The sequence below is a fragment of the Myotis myotis genome, unplaced genomic scaffold (assembly GCF_014108235.1).
Source record: "Myotis myotis isolate mMyoMyo1 unplaced genomic scaffold, mMyoMyo1.p scaffold_m19_p_7, whole genome shotgun sequence".
Classification (NCBI taxonomy): domain Eukaryota; kingdom Metazoa; phylum Chordata; class Mammalia; order Chiroptera; family Vespertilionidae; genus Myotis; species Myotis myotis.
In genome coordinates, this window is record NW_023416379.1 from 4392375 (window position 1) to 4405617 (window position 13243).

Consider the following 13243-nt stretch of genomic DNA (forward strand, 5'->3'; position numbering starts at 1 on the left):
GCACAGGGCACGCCGTCCCACGGGCAGGGCAGCCTCGCAGCCGGCAGCACTGGGCCCGGTCCTGCTCACCGCTGTCCGGGGCGGGCCGGGGGGGTTTAGGAACAACACACCCAAAGGCCTGAGCTGCGGCCCCGCCCGCGGGCAGCCAGGCACAGGGCGTGGACTTTGGCCGAGCCCGGAGGAGGCTGAGGCCACCCCAGCTGACACCGAGTGACCGGCCTTGGAGGAAGGGCTGGGCCCTGGCCGGACCCAGGCTGGCACTGGGTGGCACAGGTTAGGGCTATTCGGGTCCCGAACGAACCTGAGCAGGTGAGCCCACAGATGAGTCTGACACGGAGCCTTTTCTCCCTAGAAAGCTGCTGTTTACTTTATTTTAAATGTATTGATTTGAGAGAAAGAGGGAGAGAGAATTGTTGTTCCACTTAGTTATGCTCATTGGCTGAGACTTGTATGTGCGCCAACTGGACTCAAACCTGCAACCTGGGCGCACTGGGATGCTGCTCCCACCACCTGCACACGCGGCCAGGGCACACGCGGCTATTGAACCGCCTGGCCCGTGGCACAGTCACGTGGGCCCAAGGTTTCCTGGGGGGGGGGGGTCCTCTCCTCTTGGATCCCTCGGAAAAGCGCTCCCGGTGGGAGCGGGCCCCAGGCCCGACCAGATGTCACTTGGCCCGCAGCGGGTGCCAGCGCAAGGCCTGTGTGGTGCTGTCTTCAAAGTCCCACGTGGCCAGAGGGACGATCACTTCTCCAAGGAACACCCGCCGGGTGAGCGTGCCCATGTGCCACACGGACACCTGCAGCCGCCGGGTCACCAGCTGGGCGAGCTCCACCTGGTACTGCAGACGGAACAGGGAGGTCAGCCTGCGCTCCAGGGCCGCACGCCCAGGCCCCAGGGCCCAGGTGGCGGGGCCTCCCTTCAGTGGGGGGTGGATGTCCAGGAAGAGGCGGGGAGAGGGCTCCCTTGTCCCCCTCCCCCCTCCCCACCCCCCCCGCACCACCCCACCGCTTAGGAAACTGCCTGTGCCCTGACTGGGAATCAAACCTGCAACCTGGGCGCACTGGGACGCTGTTCCCACCACCTGTGCACGCGGCCAGGGCGAACGCTGCTATTGAACCGCCTGGCCCCTGCACACAGTCACCTGGGCCCAAGGTTTCCTGGGCGTGCCCATGTGCCACACGGACACCTGCAGCCACCTCAACTTCTAGAGCAGCGGTTCTCAACCTGTGTGTCGCGACCCCTTTGGCGGTCGAACGACCCCTTCACAGGGGTCGCCTAAGACCATCCTGCATATCAGATATTTACATGACGATTCATAACAGTAGCACCATTACAGTTATGAAGTAGCAACGAAAATAATTTTATGGTTGGGTCACAACATGAGGAACTGTATTTAAAGGGCCAGAAGGTTGAGAACCACTGTTCTAGAGCCTCAAAACTGGTGGAAGGCGGCTCCTACACCCCGGATCTGGCACCTGGCCCCAGGATGTGCGAACCCCCCGTGTGCTAAACGAATGGTAATTGGAAATACTGATTTCTGCAGAACTCTTCATGATCTCTCAGCTTCTCCATGCATTTCTGTAAAGACTGTGTCCGGATGCTCTGATTTAGATTAGATTAGGGACAATGATTCTTTTCAATGTCCCCGGGAAGCTTTCCGGCACCACCGAAGCACTCACAATACGCTGGGTAAAACCAACGCATAAAACGTTAGGTGATTCTCTGAGATTCTGCGTGCATTTTAAACAAGTTAAACTTTAAAAATCAAATTATACAATTAAATATGTATCTAAAATGTAGTCCATCCTCAATTTGATCTCATTTCATAAAATGTAAAATACGCGTCTACCTCTCTCTAGCAAAAACACCTTAGTGAAACGGAGAAGCAGTTTTAGACATCGACTTGGGATGTGTGAGGAGACAGATCTTTGCCGACTCCTGCAGCAGGTCCGCAAGCAGAGCCATCTGAGACCAGTCTCCTGGGAATGGCTAGGAGCGTCCACAGCAGCATCTCAGGCCCCGCCCTCACCTGCTGAGTCACAGCCTGCGTTTCTCTGCAGTCCCTGGGGACCCCTGGGCACATCAGTTTTGAGAAGGACGGCTAGTCCACTGCGGGTTCAATAAGCCTCCGTTTCCCCATTGGTAGATGGGAGTCTAACCCTTAGCTCAGGGGGTCCATAAAGCACGTGCCCACAGTAGGGGCACAGAAAACAGCAGCATGAATATTTAACAGACGGGGCTTCGTGCCAGCTGCCGGATGGCCCCGCTGGGAGTTCACAAATGCCCCTTCTCAGCAGGAGGCCAAGCCAAGCCCTCCCCTTTCCAGTCCTGGCACACGGGGTCCCGGGGCTGCTCAGCCTCCATGGGTACTTTCCGTGAGTCTGGCCTGTCCTTCGGTGCGGGGCCTCCCCCACTTAACCTGCGTGCCTCACACATCATCCCCTCTCCCTCCTCACCCCCAGTGTGAGGAGTCTCCCCCATCCCTGCCCTAAACACAAATCATGTTTAGCACCGAGGAAGGTGAAAACCCAAACAATTCCTCTATAAAAGTTGTTTCTTAAAAGAAGAAGAACGCTGGGTTTCCAGATATTGCAATTAGGGGGCACTTTTGCAGCCGGTAACCCAGTCGCTGAGGGTACAGGCTGCCGGCCTGCGAATGCTCTGAGAGTTACAAAAACTCGCCAGGACAACCTGGTCTTAAAAGCTCAGGGGCAGCCAAGTTCTTTTCCACCATTTTCTCGGAAATCATTCCCGGACAGTCCCGAGGACTGCCCTTCTCCCACCCAGGATGAAGGGTGACCCAGCCGCGCCCCGACTGCCAGCCCCGCGGGCATCAGCAGTGTCTGCGCTCCTGTTGGACTGACTCAGGGTGTGGAGGAGCCTTCATGGACTCTGGCCCTGTGCCCGCCCAGGACGGGAGACTCTGCAGGGGAACGTTTGTCCGGAAAGTACCTTCAAGGTCTCCTGGAAGGTCGGGTCCACCGTGTTCCTCTGGACTCCCGTCTTGCGTTTGCCCTGGGCCGACCTGTCAGGCAGCAGGTAGGTCTTCACGTACCTGAAGGAGACAGGGCAGGTGAGGCTCAGGGTGAGGCTGGGCGAGGCGGGAGCGGGAGTCTTTGCCCTGCCTGCTGCTGAGCTGGGCGCTGATAGGAAGAGTCAGGGGCCACCACGGACAGTGAGCAATGCCATGCTGGGGACGCCGCTTCTGTTTACACAGTCTGCGGCCATTGCCCCTGGAATGTGTCTGGGTGGGTGCCACCTGCCAGGCTCTGGGGGAGGGGGGGCTCCAGGGGGGCAGACTCCTGGATCTCTGGATGCAGAGGCCACGAGCCAATTGTCCTCCCCACCTGTCACTCCATCCAACCCCCCCCACCCCCAGAAAGAAAAGTGGAAATGGGAAGTGTGTGCCTTACACTTGGCTCTTCCCTCGCCTGTCCTCCAGCTTGTCCTCCTGACTTGCGGACCAGCCCTCTGCGGACTCGGGGCTGCAGCATAGCTGGCGGGGCGGCGTGACAGGCCACCTCCACCAGCCCTCTGCCCCCCTGAAACCCTGTTCTAGGTCGGTCCCTCTACCCAGGTCCGGAGACTTTCCTCCCTGGCTCCTCTGGCAGCTTTGTCCATGGCAATGACCCCCCTTGACCAGGCACCCATTCCCACAGGCTAGGAACAGGTTCAACTTCCCCAAAGCAAAGAGCAATCGCCCTCCCTTCATCTGGGTCCCCCCTGGAGCTCCAGGCTCCGCCTCTTCTTCCCTGTCAATCAGAGTTCTTGGGAAAGTACTCCAGGTCGTGGGCACCGATCCTCACTGTTCACTTTTAACTTGCTGATCATCATCAGATCCCACACACATGAAAGAGGGTGTATGAGATACACCTGCACAGCTTAAAGGACTGAAACAAAATCACACCCATGCATCTGACTGGCTTACGATGTTAAGTCCTGTTTCCTCACTTTTCTCCTGGCAGGTTGTTCTGTTACTGAGAGTGAGGATGGACATCTCCAAGGATTACTGTGGAACCATCCACTCCTCCCTTCAACTCTGTCAGTTTTTTGCTTCATATGTCTTGATGGGCTGTTATTAGGTTCATAAACATTTATATATTTTATATCTTCTTGCTGCATTACACCTTTTATTAGTATACTAGAGGCCCAGTGCACAAATTCGTGCACCAGTGGGGTCCCTCGGCCTGGCCTGCGGGATCGGGCCGAAACCAGCACTCTGACATCCCCCAAGGGGTCCCAGATTGCGAGAGGGTGCAGGCCAGGCCGAGGGACCCCAATGGTGCACAATCAGGACCGGGGAGGGACGCGGGAGGTTGGCCAGCCAGGGAGGGACCGTGTGAGGGCTCCAGGGCATGTCCAGCCCCTCGCTCAGTCCCAATCGGCCGGACCCCAGCAGCAAGCTAACCTACCAGTCGGAGCATCTGCCCCTGGTGGTCAGTGTACATCATAGCGAGCGGTTGAGCAGCCTTAGCATATCATTAGCATATTACGCTTTGATTGGTTGAACAGACAAATGGATGACCGGACCCTTAGCACATATTAGGTTTTTATTATATAGGATAATGTCCTTTATCCTTTGTAACCTTGTTGATTTAACTTTGTTTGTTACTAGTATAGCCACTCCTGTTCTCTTTGGTTACTATCTGCATGGAATATCTTCTATTTGTTGGATCTACAGTGAGTCTCTTATAGATGACATATGGTTGGATCCTATGTTTTTACCCACTGTGCCGATTTCTGTCTTTTGATTGGAGAGTCTGATTCATGTACATGTAAAGTAATTACCAACAAGGAGGTACTTATTATATACTAAAGGCTCAGTGCATGGATTTGTGCACCAGCGGGGTCCCTCGGCCTGGCTGTTGGGGATCAGGCCAAAACCAGCTCTCCAACATCCCCCAACAGGTCCCAGATTGCGAGAGGGTGGTTCTTGGGTGACGCACCCCAGAATTGGGCTCCCTCCTCTCTGGCTCTGGGTGCATCATCTGAGAACCGCAGCCGCCAAGTCATCACAGCTCGGCAGCTCCTGGAGTGTCTGCCCCCTGGTGGTCAGTGTGTGTCACAGCTACCGGTCACAGCATCTTCCCCCTGGATGTCATTGCGCATCAGAGCTACCGATGGGACGGTGGAACAGTCGCATGGTCGCTTAGGCTTTTATACAGAGAGATCAGCACTTTGAATACATTGGCCTGATGGCCTGACAAGTTTCTGATGAGAAATCTGCTGAAGATCTTGAGGATTTGCTTCTCTCTTGCTGCTTTCCAGATTCTCTTTGTCGTTCAAGAGTTTGTTAATACTATGTCTCAGGGTGAGTCACTTTGAGTTCATCTTACTTGGAGTTCAGTGGGCTTCTTTGATGTTTATATTCATGAATTTCATCAAATTTGGGAAGTTTTTAGCTACTTCTTCAAATATTCTCTCTGCCCCTTGCTCTCTCTCTTCTCCTTCTGAGACTCCCTTATGCGATGTTGGTCCACTTGATGGTGGCCCTCAGGTCCCTTAGGTTCTGTTTGCTTTTCTTCCATCTTTTTTCTTTCTTTTCCTCAAACCCAATAATTTCTGTTGACCTTTCTTCAAGTTTACTGCTCCCTTCTTCCATCTGCTCATATCTGCCTTCAAATCTCGCCAGTGACTTTTTCATTTCAGTAACTGGAGAATTTCTTTTTGGTTTCTATTTAGGTTCTCTCTCTCTTTGTTGATATTTTCACTTTGTTCACACATCATTTTCTTGACTTCCTCCACATTTTCTTCTAGTTCTTTGAGCATCTTTAAGATAATGTTGTATAGTCTTTGTTTAGTAAGCCTGTCATCAGATCTTTTTTTAGGGACAGCTTCTGTTAATTTATTACTTCCCTTTGAATGAGCCATACTTTCCTGTTTATTTATATGTCTTATTTTTGTTGAATACTGGACATTTGTGTCTAATAACATGTTAACTCTGGAAATCAGATTCTCCCCCTTGCCAAGGCTTTCTGTCTTTTGTTATTTTGTTTATTGCTCCTGTGCCAAAGATAAGCCTGAGATGTAAACTCAGGCTTTTTTTCTGAGCCTGCACCTTTCCCTGAGCATGCATGTTTATTTTCTAATTTTTCTTGTGATGCAGTTACTTGTGAATGTCCTAGTCTGTAGTGTCTGGCTTACAGGTGGGGGGGAAAAATGAAAAAGGGAGACAAATAAGGGCACTGGCCCTTATAAACCCTGGAACTTACATCAGCCAGAGGGGGAGATAGTGCAGCTCTGGGAGGAGATGAAGCAACAATGGCCGTATGCTTCTTTGTCTGCACCTCTGTGGTCAGAAGCAGCAACCAGCAATCAGAGAACAGATCCCTGATCTCTGGAGGACAGGATCCTTTCGCCCACCCTGGCTCCTGAAAGCGGAGTGCAAGCTGCTCTAGGAACACGTGCGCAGCTGCCCGCCACGGGGTTGGAGGTGGAGGATGGGTAGCTGCTACTGCGCTGAGAGCTGGCACTGACTGATGCGAACTCCAGCTAACCATGGAAGCCTTCTGCTGCAAGTTGCAAGCCTTCAAAGACTCCATTTACAAAACAGTTGCATCAGACGGATCCTGCCAGTGCCGTTATTGTCTATGTGGGGAGAGGGATTCCTGATGCTTCCCACTCGGCCATCGTTCAGATGACAGGAAGTTCACGGACGGGAAGCCCTGAGTGGCTGATGGTACATAAATAGTTGCTTATCTTTGTTACTCATCAAGGAAACGCATGTTAAAATAACGTGACACCATTTCATATCTATCAGTCGGAGAGAAATGTAATCTGCTTACAGATTGTGTGAGACAGGATTTTAATTTTATTTTTCCTATATGGAAAGGCAAATTTTCCAACACCATTTATGCATTGATTTCTAGTAGCCCCTTGATGGTGTGACTTCCCGTAGACGCTCAGGTCTGTGTCTGGACTTCTGATTCTGCTCTACCAACCTGCTTATCTGGCCTCCCACCAACACACACTGTCGGAGTGACTGGAACTTTACAGTGGCTCTTGACGTGTGTCTTTTTACCTTTTGTTCTTTCCATTACAATTGTGTTGGCTATTTTGGACTTTCCATGTAAACTTCAGAATTAATATGCCTGTCATCTACATCAAAACGCAGACAAAGGAACTCACGGGTTGCACTTCTTCTTCCTCTCCTCTCCGTAAGCAAGGTTCTTGCAGGCCTGGATGCATATTTCCAAAGAACGGGTTTCGAAGCAATAGCGAATGGCAAATTCTATCTCTCCAGTGACATCAGCATTGTCAAAATTGCCAATCTCCGTGCAAGTGCTATTAATGCTGATTAAACTTCCCTGAAATAAAAATGAGAGATAAAATAAATTACCTCACAGTTCATCAATTCTTTCGCAGTTCTGATTTCAAGATATCAGGTCAATCAAGATTCACACGGAGCATGCGTCCTGACTCACATGAAGTTATCAGCTAGAGTTTGTTCTTTGCCAAAATAAGTCACCGCAGATTCTGTTCGAAGGGGATGGGGAACCCTCAGCAGCACCTGTCCTGCCCAGATCTGGTGTTTGCCTAGCAACAAAGGTTACAGAGTCTTATTCTTTAACACAGATCATGGGGGCTAAGGCGGACTATCCCCTGTGTTTTTCTGCAAAGAGAACTCTCAGAGGACAGATAATGTGTCCGTGGCAGGAACAGCCAAGGAAAAGGCAGCACCGTGTGGGGCTCAGTGCCGTAGGCGGGGGTGGAGGGGAATGGGGAGGGGGAAGAGAGATTTGGATGCACCTGCTGGTTCTGCCACCCATTAGCCGTGTCAAAGTCCGAATGGAAAAATTAATACTGGTCTCCCAGGGTTGTGGCGAGGATGAGTGGGATACAGTTTGGAAGGTATGCAGTCGAAGACAACCATCCATCACGTTTGCATTCTTTTGGGCACCTACATGAACACCAAACCCATCCTACGTTAGGGCCCTGGGAGCTGAGACGATGTAGGTGAGCCGCATGGAATGGGACGCCTGTGCCTAAAAGACAAAGCAAACTGCCTCGTCACGACTACATTTGCTTAGATACTTGCCGCCCTTCGCACGCAGCCAGTCTCAGCGCTGACTCTGAGACAGGGAGCTCTAGTGCAGCGGTTCTCAGCCGTGGCTGCACATGAGAATCACCTGGGAATCCTATTAAAATCCTGATTTCTGGGCCTCATCCTCCGGAAATTCTGTTTCTTTGTTACTATGTTGTGGCCCCACCCCATAACAAAGAAACAGAATTTCTGGAGGACGAGGCCCAGAAATCAGGATTTTAATAGGATTCCCAGGTGATTCTCATGTGCAGCCACGGCTGAGACCCGCTGCTCTAATCGTTTTCCTCTCCGAATTCCCAGGTAGCTCCTCCACACTGCAACACCCTGGGGAGAAACTGAGAAGCAAGCCTGGGCTCTCTCTCTCACACTAGAGAGAGATGAAAGCCAAACCAACTCATTAGAGGGCCCGAGCCCGAGCTAGCGCCAAGAACACAGCCAACTCCGCCACGCCCAGCCTCTGGCTCTGAAAAAGGCCCCTGCCAACACCCACACCACCGCTCCAATGGAAAACAACTTAAAAATGTCCAGACTCTACAAGGCATGCGTGGTGAGGGGCGGGGACAGCGAGGCCGACAGCGAGAAGATGGAGGCTAATGGCTGGGGAAGCCTGGCCCCGGCGTGAGCGGCTTCGGAGATGCCCGGTGGGCCGACGGAGGGGCCGAGAACTTCTGATAATGAAACTGGCACCATCGCGCGCGCCACGCGGGCTGCCAGACTGAATCGCACCAACCCACCCTTCTGCCAGGAGCAAATGGAACTCGGAATAAACCACAGGCACTGCTTTAAGGTATCGCAGAGCCACCACGTCAGCTGGAAGCAAGGGTCCGGGTGGCTGTGGAGACGAGGACCGCCGTGAGGTGAGCCTGACTCGCCATCCCTCCCCTTGGCGACCTTTGTCCACGTGGGCGCAGGGCAGGGCTGCAAGGCCGAATGAAGCCACACTCGACGGCCAGGAGGCCCGCAAAGGAGAGGGAGCACTCGGCACTTTCTCTGAAGGTCACAACTTATCTACTGTGACTGCGAGCCAGGCCCGATGCCCTTGTATTTGACAAAAGCCAAGGCACCACCAGAACCCACAGCTACACCGTAAACCTCAGCGCTGATCGCCAAGAGCAGCCGAGGGCGCGATCGCAGTGGCTCAAAAGGCGGCCGTGGAGCCAGGCTGTCAGCTGGGCCAGGAGGTGGGCTCAGGAAAACCACTGGGTTTCAGAGGCCAAGCAATCCCATGGGGTCACACAAAAAGCTTGGCTCCGACTCACACGGCCCCTGGGGGTTGACTCAGAGTTCTGCAGGTCCCCTCTGAGAGTCTCAGTTTCCCGTTCGTGCTTGATAATAGCACCCATCGAGGAGATGCTGTGAGAGGACTGGGAGGTGGAGCACCTAGCTCAATAGTCAGCACATAGTAGGCTTTCAGTAAATGGCAGCTCCAATGAGGATGAATGCACCCTTCCCACAGATATTTACTGGGTGCCATTTAAGGGTCAGGCACTGCTCTGGGCACTTGGCAATTACGACAGACAGTAAACACCAGGTAAGCCAGCTGCAGGCTGTGGAAGGTGATAAGAACGTGAGTGGGGAGCAGGTGAGGACAGGGGCAAGCAGGGGGCTGACCTCCCCGAGAAGGTGACCTTGGAGCCAGGACTTGGAGGAAGGGAGTGAAGGAGCTTGGTGCCTGGGAGAGGGCACAGCCCAGAAACACCAGAGCAGGCGTGAGTCTGACTCGGTCCAGGGCCAGCCAAAGGCCCGTGTGGTTGAGCGGCGTGAACAGAGGGGAAGGTGCAGGGGTGGGGGGTTACCTCGTGTGGGGCCCGTGGACCATTGTGGGCGGGTCTCTGTCTGTGTGTGGGTTTCCGAGCATAGAAAGCCATGGCTTGGGCCCAGGGAGGAGCTCAGAGGCCAGTCTGGTGGGGCCTGGGCAGTTCAGGGAGAGCTGCCCCTCGGCTCTCTGGGAAGGTTTAGCCTCGGGGATCGGCTTAACAGGCCCAAGCTGGCTGGATTCCCAGGGTCTCTCGTCACCTGGGGCAGAGGCAGGCCCGGGGAGTGTTAGAAAAGCCTTCAGAGGCCACCCTGTGTCTCCCTGTCTCCATCCACACAGGCTGCCAACCCAGGAGAGAACGTTCTAGAGGGGCCCTTGCCTCCCTGGCCCCCAGGGATGTGTTTCCTCAGTGCCTGGATCTTCCCGAATTATCCTCAAGTATAAACAACGCCTGGTCCTAAAGGCGCTGAGCGTCCTCCAGCACAAGCTGCTGAAATCCTGGCAGGGCCACCCCAGCTCACAGCCTGGGGGCATCCAAGACGCAGAGAGTCAAGCCCAGCGGCCGAACTCGACCCCTGCGTGTCCCGGGCAGGCGACTGCCCTCAGCAGGAGTTGGGAGGGACCCGCCAGAGGACCGTGTGAACCGCATCTGCGTTTGAGAGCATCGCGCCCCGGACCAGCGTGGACGCACAGACTCGTTTGGGAACTGGATGCAGACGTGGGCCTTCTCCCCAGAAAGGGCGCAGCATTTTGGATCAGTTCCAGAAGGAGCTGGAATGTGAACCAAGAGCTTGGTTTCTATATAGAAGCTGAGTTCTTAACCACAATATCACGCACGAAATCCCTGCTTTCATTTCATTCTCCAAGCAATCCAGTGAAGTAAAAAGAGCAACGCTGGGCCCGGCTGGCCCGGGGAGCTCAGCAGCTGAGCATCCACCCTGGAACCAAGAGGCCACCAGTTTGATTCCGGGTCAGGCACAGGCTTGATCCCCAGTAGGGGCCTCGCAGGAGGTAGCTGATAGATGGTATTTCTCTCATCGATGTTTCTCTCTCTCTCTATCCCTCTCCCTTCCCCTCTCTCTAAAAAATCAATAAAAACATATTTTTTTAAAAAAGAACAACTTTGATACTCATTTCCTTGATGAGGACTCTGAAGTTTAAAAGTTTTCATGATGATTTCATGATGATTTCAGATCAGTTAGTTAATTAAAAGACTTTGACTGTACTTGAGGCCTCAGGACGCCTCATCCAAGGATCTATTACAATATACCACAATTTTAGGCATAAAGTGAGCATTTCTTTAATGCTTTTAAGTAAGAAAATGAGTAAATAAAAGGCCTGCCTATAAACAGTCACTATGTTTAAAGCAACCTTGAGAAAAGAGAGAAAGTTGGAGGAATAAACTGACTTCAAGGTTTACAACAAATGTTCAGTAACCAGGGCAGCGTGGCGCTGACGTGAGGATGGGCAGAGATCAGTGAGCGGGAATAGAGCAGCGGTCGCCAACCGGTGGTCTGCGGACCACTGTGGTCCGTGAGGTCCGAAAGGTTGGCCACCACTGGAGAGAGAAGCCAGAGAAAGAACCACACTTTTTCCAACGGAGCCACCAAAGTGAACGGAGAAATGAGAGGTGTGGGTTTTTTGTGCTGGAATAACTGAGTATCTGTAAGGAAAAAAGTGAACCTCAATCTTTACCTTACACCAGTGGTCGGCAAACTCATTAGTCAACAGAGCCAAATATCAACAGTACAACGATTGAAATTTCTTTTGAGAGCCAAATATTTTAAACTTAAACTATATATATATATATATATATATATATATATATATATATATATATATATATTGGTACATTGTCATTAACTTAATTAGGGTCCTCCTAAGCTGTCCTTTGCTAAAAATGTCCTCAATCTGATTGAGGTACGTTCACTGAGGTCGACCCCTTCCAACTCTCGCATCCTCACTCGTCTTGTACACTTGTTTCGTCTCTCCTTTCATTCATCCTCTCTGTATGTCCAAACCACCTCAATATATCTTTCTCAATCCTTGATACTACATCTTCTTTCACTCCACAACGTTCCCTAAAATTAACTTAATAAACTTTACTTAAAGTTTTACGTCAACTTTGCACTGTACGTGTGCACCCGCACGTGGTATTTTGTGGAAGAGCCACACTCAAGGGGCCAAAGAGCCGCATGTGGCTTGCGAGCCGTGGTTTGCCGACCACTGCCTTACACCATTCACAACGAGTGAGTTGGATCAAGACCTGTCCATAAAAGCTAAGCTTCTGTAACGCTTCTAGAAGAAAACGTAGGAGAATATGTCTACAATCTGTGAGTAGCCAAGACAGAGAAACAGCGATAAAAGAAAAATTTGATAAATCAAACTTCATCGAAATGGAAAACTTCTCATCCGAAGACACCATTATATGTTACTAATTCCTCTCTGTCTATATAAACATGTTCACACTGAGACGACGTAAGAAAGAAACGCCATCAGCGAGAGGGAGGCTTCCCCCAGCTCCCTAAGTCAATAGGACCTCCAGGCGCCATCTCTGCTCCAGTTCATTCCACAAACAGCACTCGCTCCCACCCCGGCCGGCCAAGCCAGTTCCGCGTGCGGTCGGCAGCCACACCCCGTGCCCACGCTATCAGACAGACTCACCCGCCTCGAGCCTCCTGAGAATGAAGAGCTGGGCGCTGGGGGTGCTGAGAGACCTCCTTGCTTGGAAACAGGGTTGGTAGCGCGTTTGGGACTCTCCTGGCTGAGTGGCATCAGGATATCGGGTGCGCTGACCTTCTGGAAAAGGAAACACAGGATTAAGCACGGCGTCTGCATCCCAGCTCACTTTCGTTCAAATGTGGCGACTTCGGCGAGTACAGCCTGCCTCTATGACCAGTGGCAGTAATGGGCAAACCCCAGCAGGCGCACTCCTGGTTGGGCAAATGCCTACACACACACACACACACACACACACACACAGCCCTGAGCGGACATCACCAAGCCTTGGGTAGTCACGACCAGTATGGGTGCGTTACTAGGGATTAGTGAAAGTCTTAAAGAAATGGCCTTCATGCCGAAACCGGTTTGGCTCAGTGGATAGAGCGTCGGCCTGCGGACTGAAGGGTCCCGGGTTCGATTCCGGTCAAGGGCATGTACCTGGGTTGCAGGCATTTCCCCAGTGGGAGATGTGCAGGAGGCAGCTGATCGATGTTTCTCTCTCATCGATGTTTCTAACCCTCTATCTCTCTCCCTTCCTCTCTGTAAAAAATCAACAAAATATATTTAAAAAAAAAAAAAAAGAAAAGAAATGGCCTTCATAATGACCCTGGCATTTAATCACATGAAATGTAATATTCACTGGACAGGCAGAATTTTAACTCAGAAAACAGGGAAAAATCAAAATATATCTCTAAATCTTACACGACTACTCTATGAAAAG

General features: G+C 52.0%; 1 protein-coding gene across 5 annotated transcripts in view; it reads right to left on the reverse strand.

Moving 5' to 3' along the window:
• Window positions 1-346: 346 nt before the first annotated feature.
• SYTL3 (synaptotagmin like 3) overlaps window positions 347-13243 on the reverse strand; it is a 52611-nt gene continuing 39714 nt past the window's right edge. For 4 of the 5 annotated variants that reach the window (XM_036316509.1, XM_036316511.1, XM_036316510.1 and 1 more), the window contains 4 exons: window positions 12466-12600; window positions 7130-7308; window positions 2954-3056; window positions 347-839 (listed from right to left, as the gene is read on the reverse strand). In XM_036316509.1, the coding sequence (XP_036172402.1) occupies window positions 666-839; window positions 2954-3056; window positions 7130-7308; window positions 12466-12600 (591 nt within the window). In that variant the 3' untranslated portion in view covers window positions 347-665. Of the gene's footprint in view, window positions 840-2953; window positions 3057-6128; window positions 6675-7129; window positions 7309-12465; window positions 12601-13243 lie in introns of those variants that run through there. The other variant, XM_036316512.1, reaches the window with a different exon arrangement.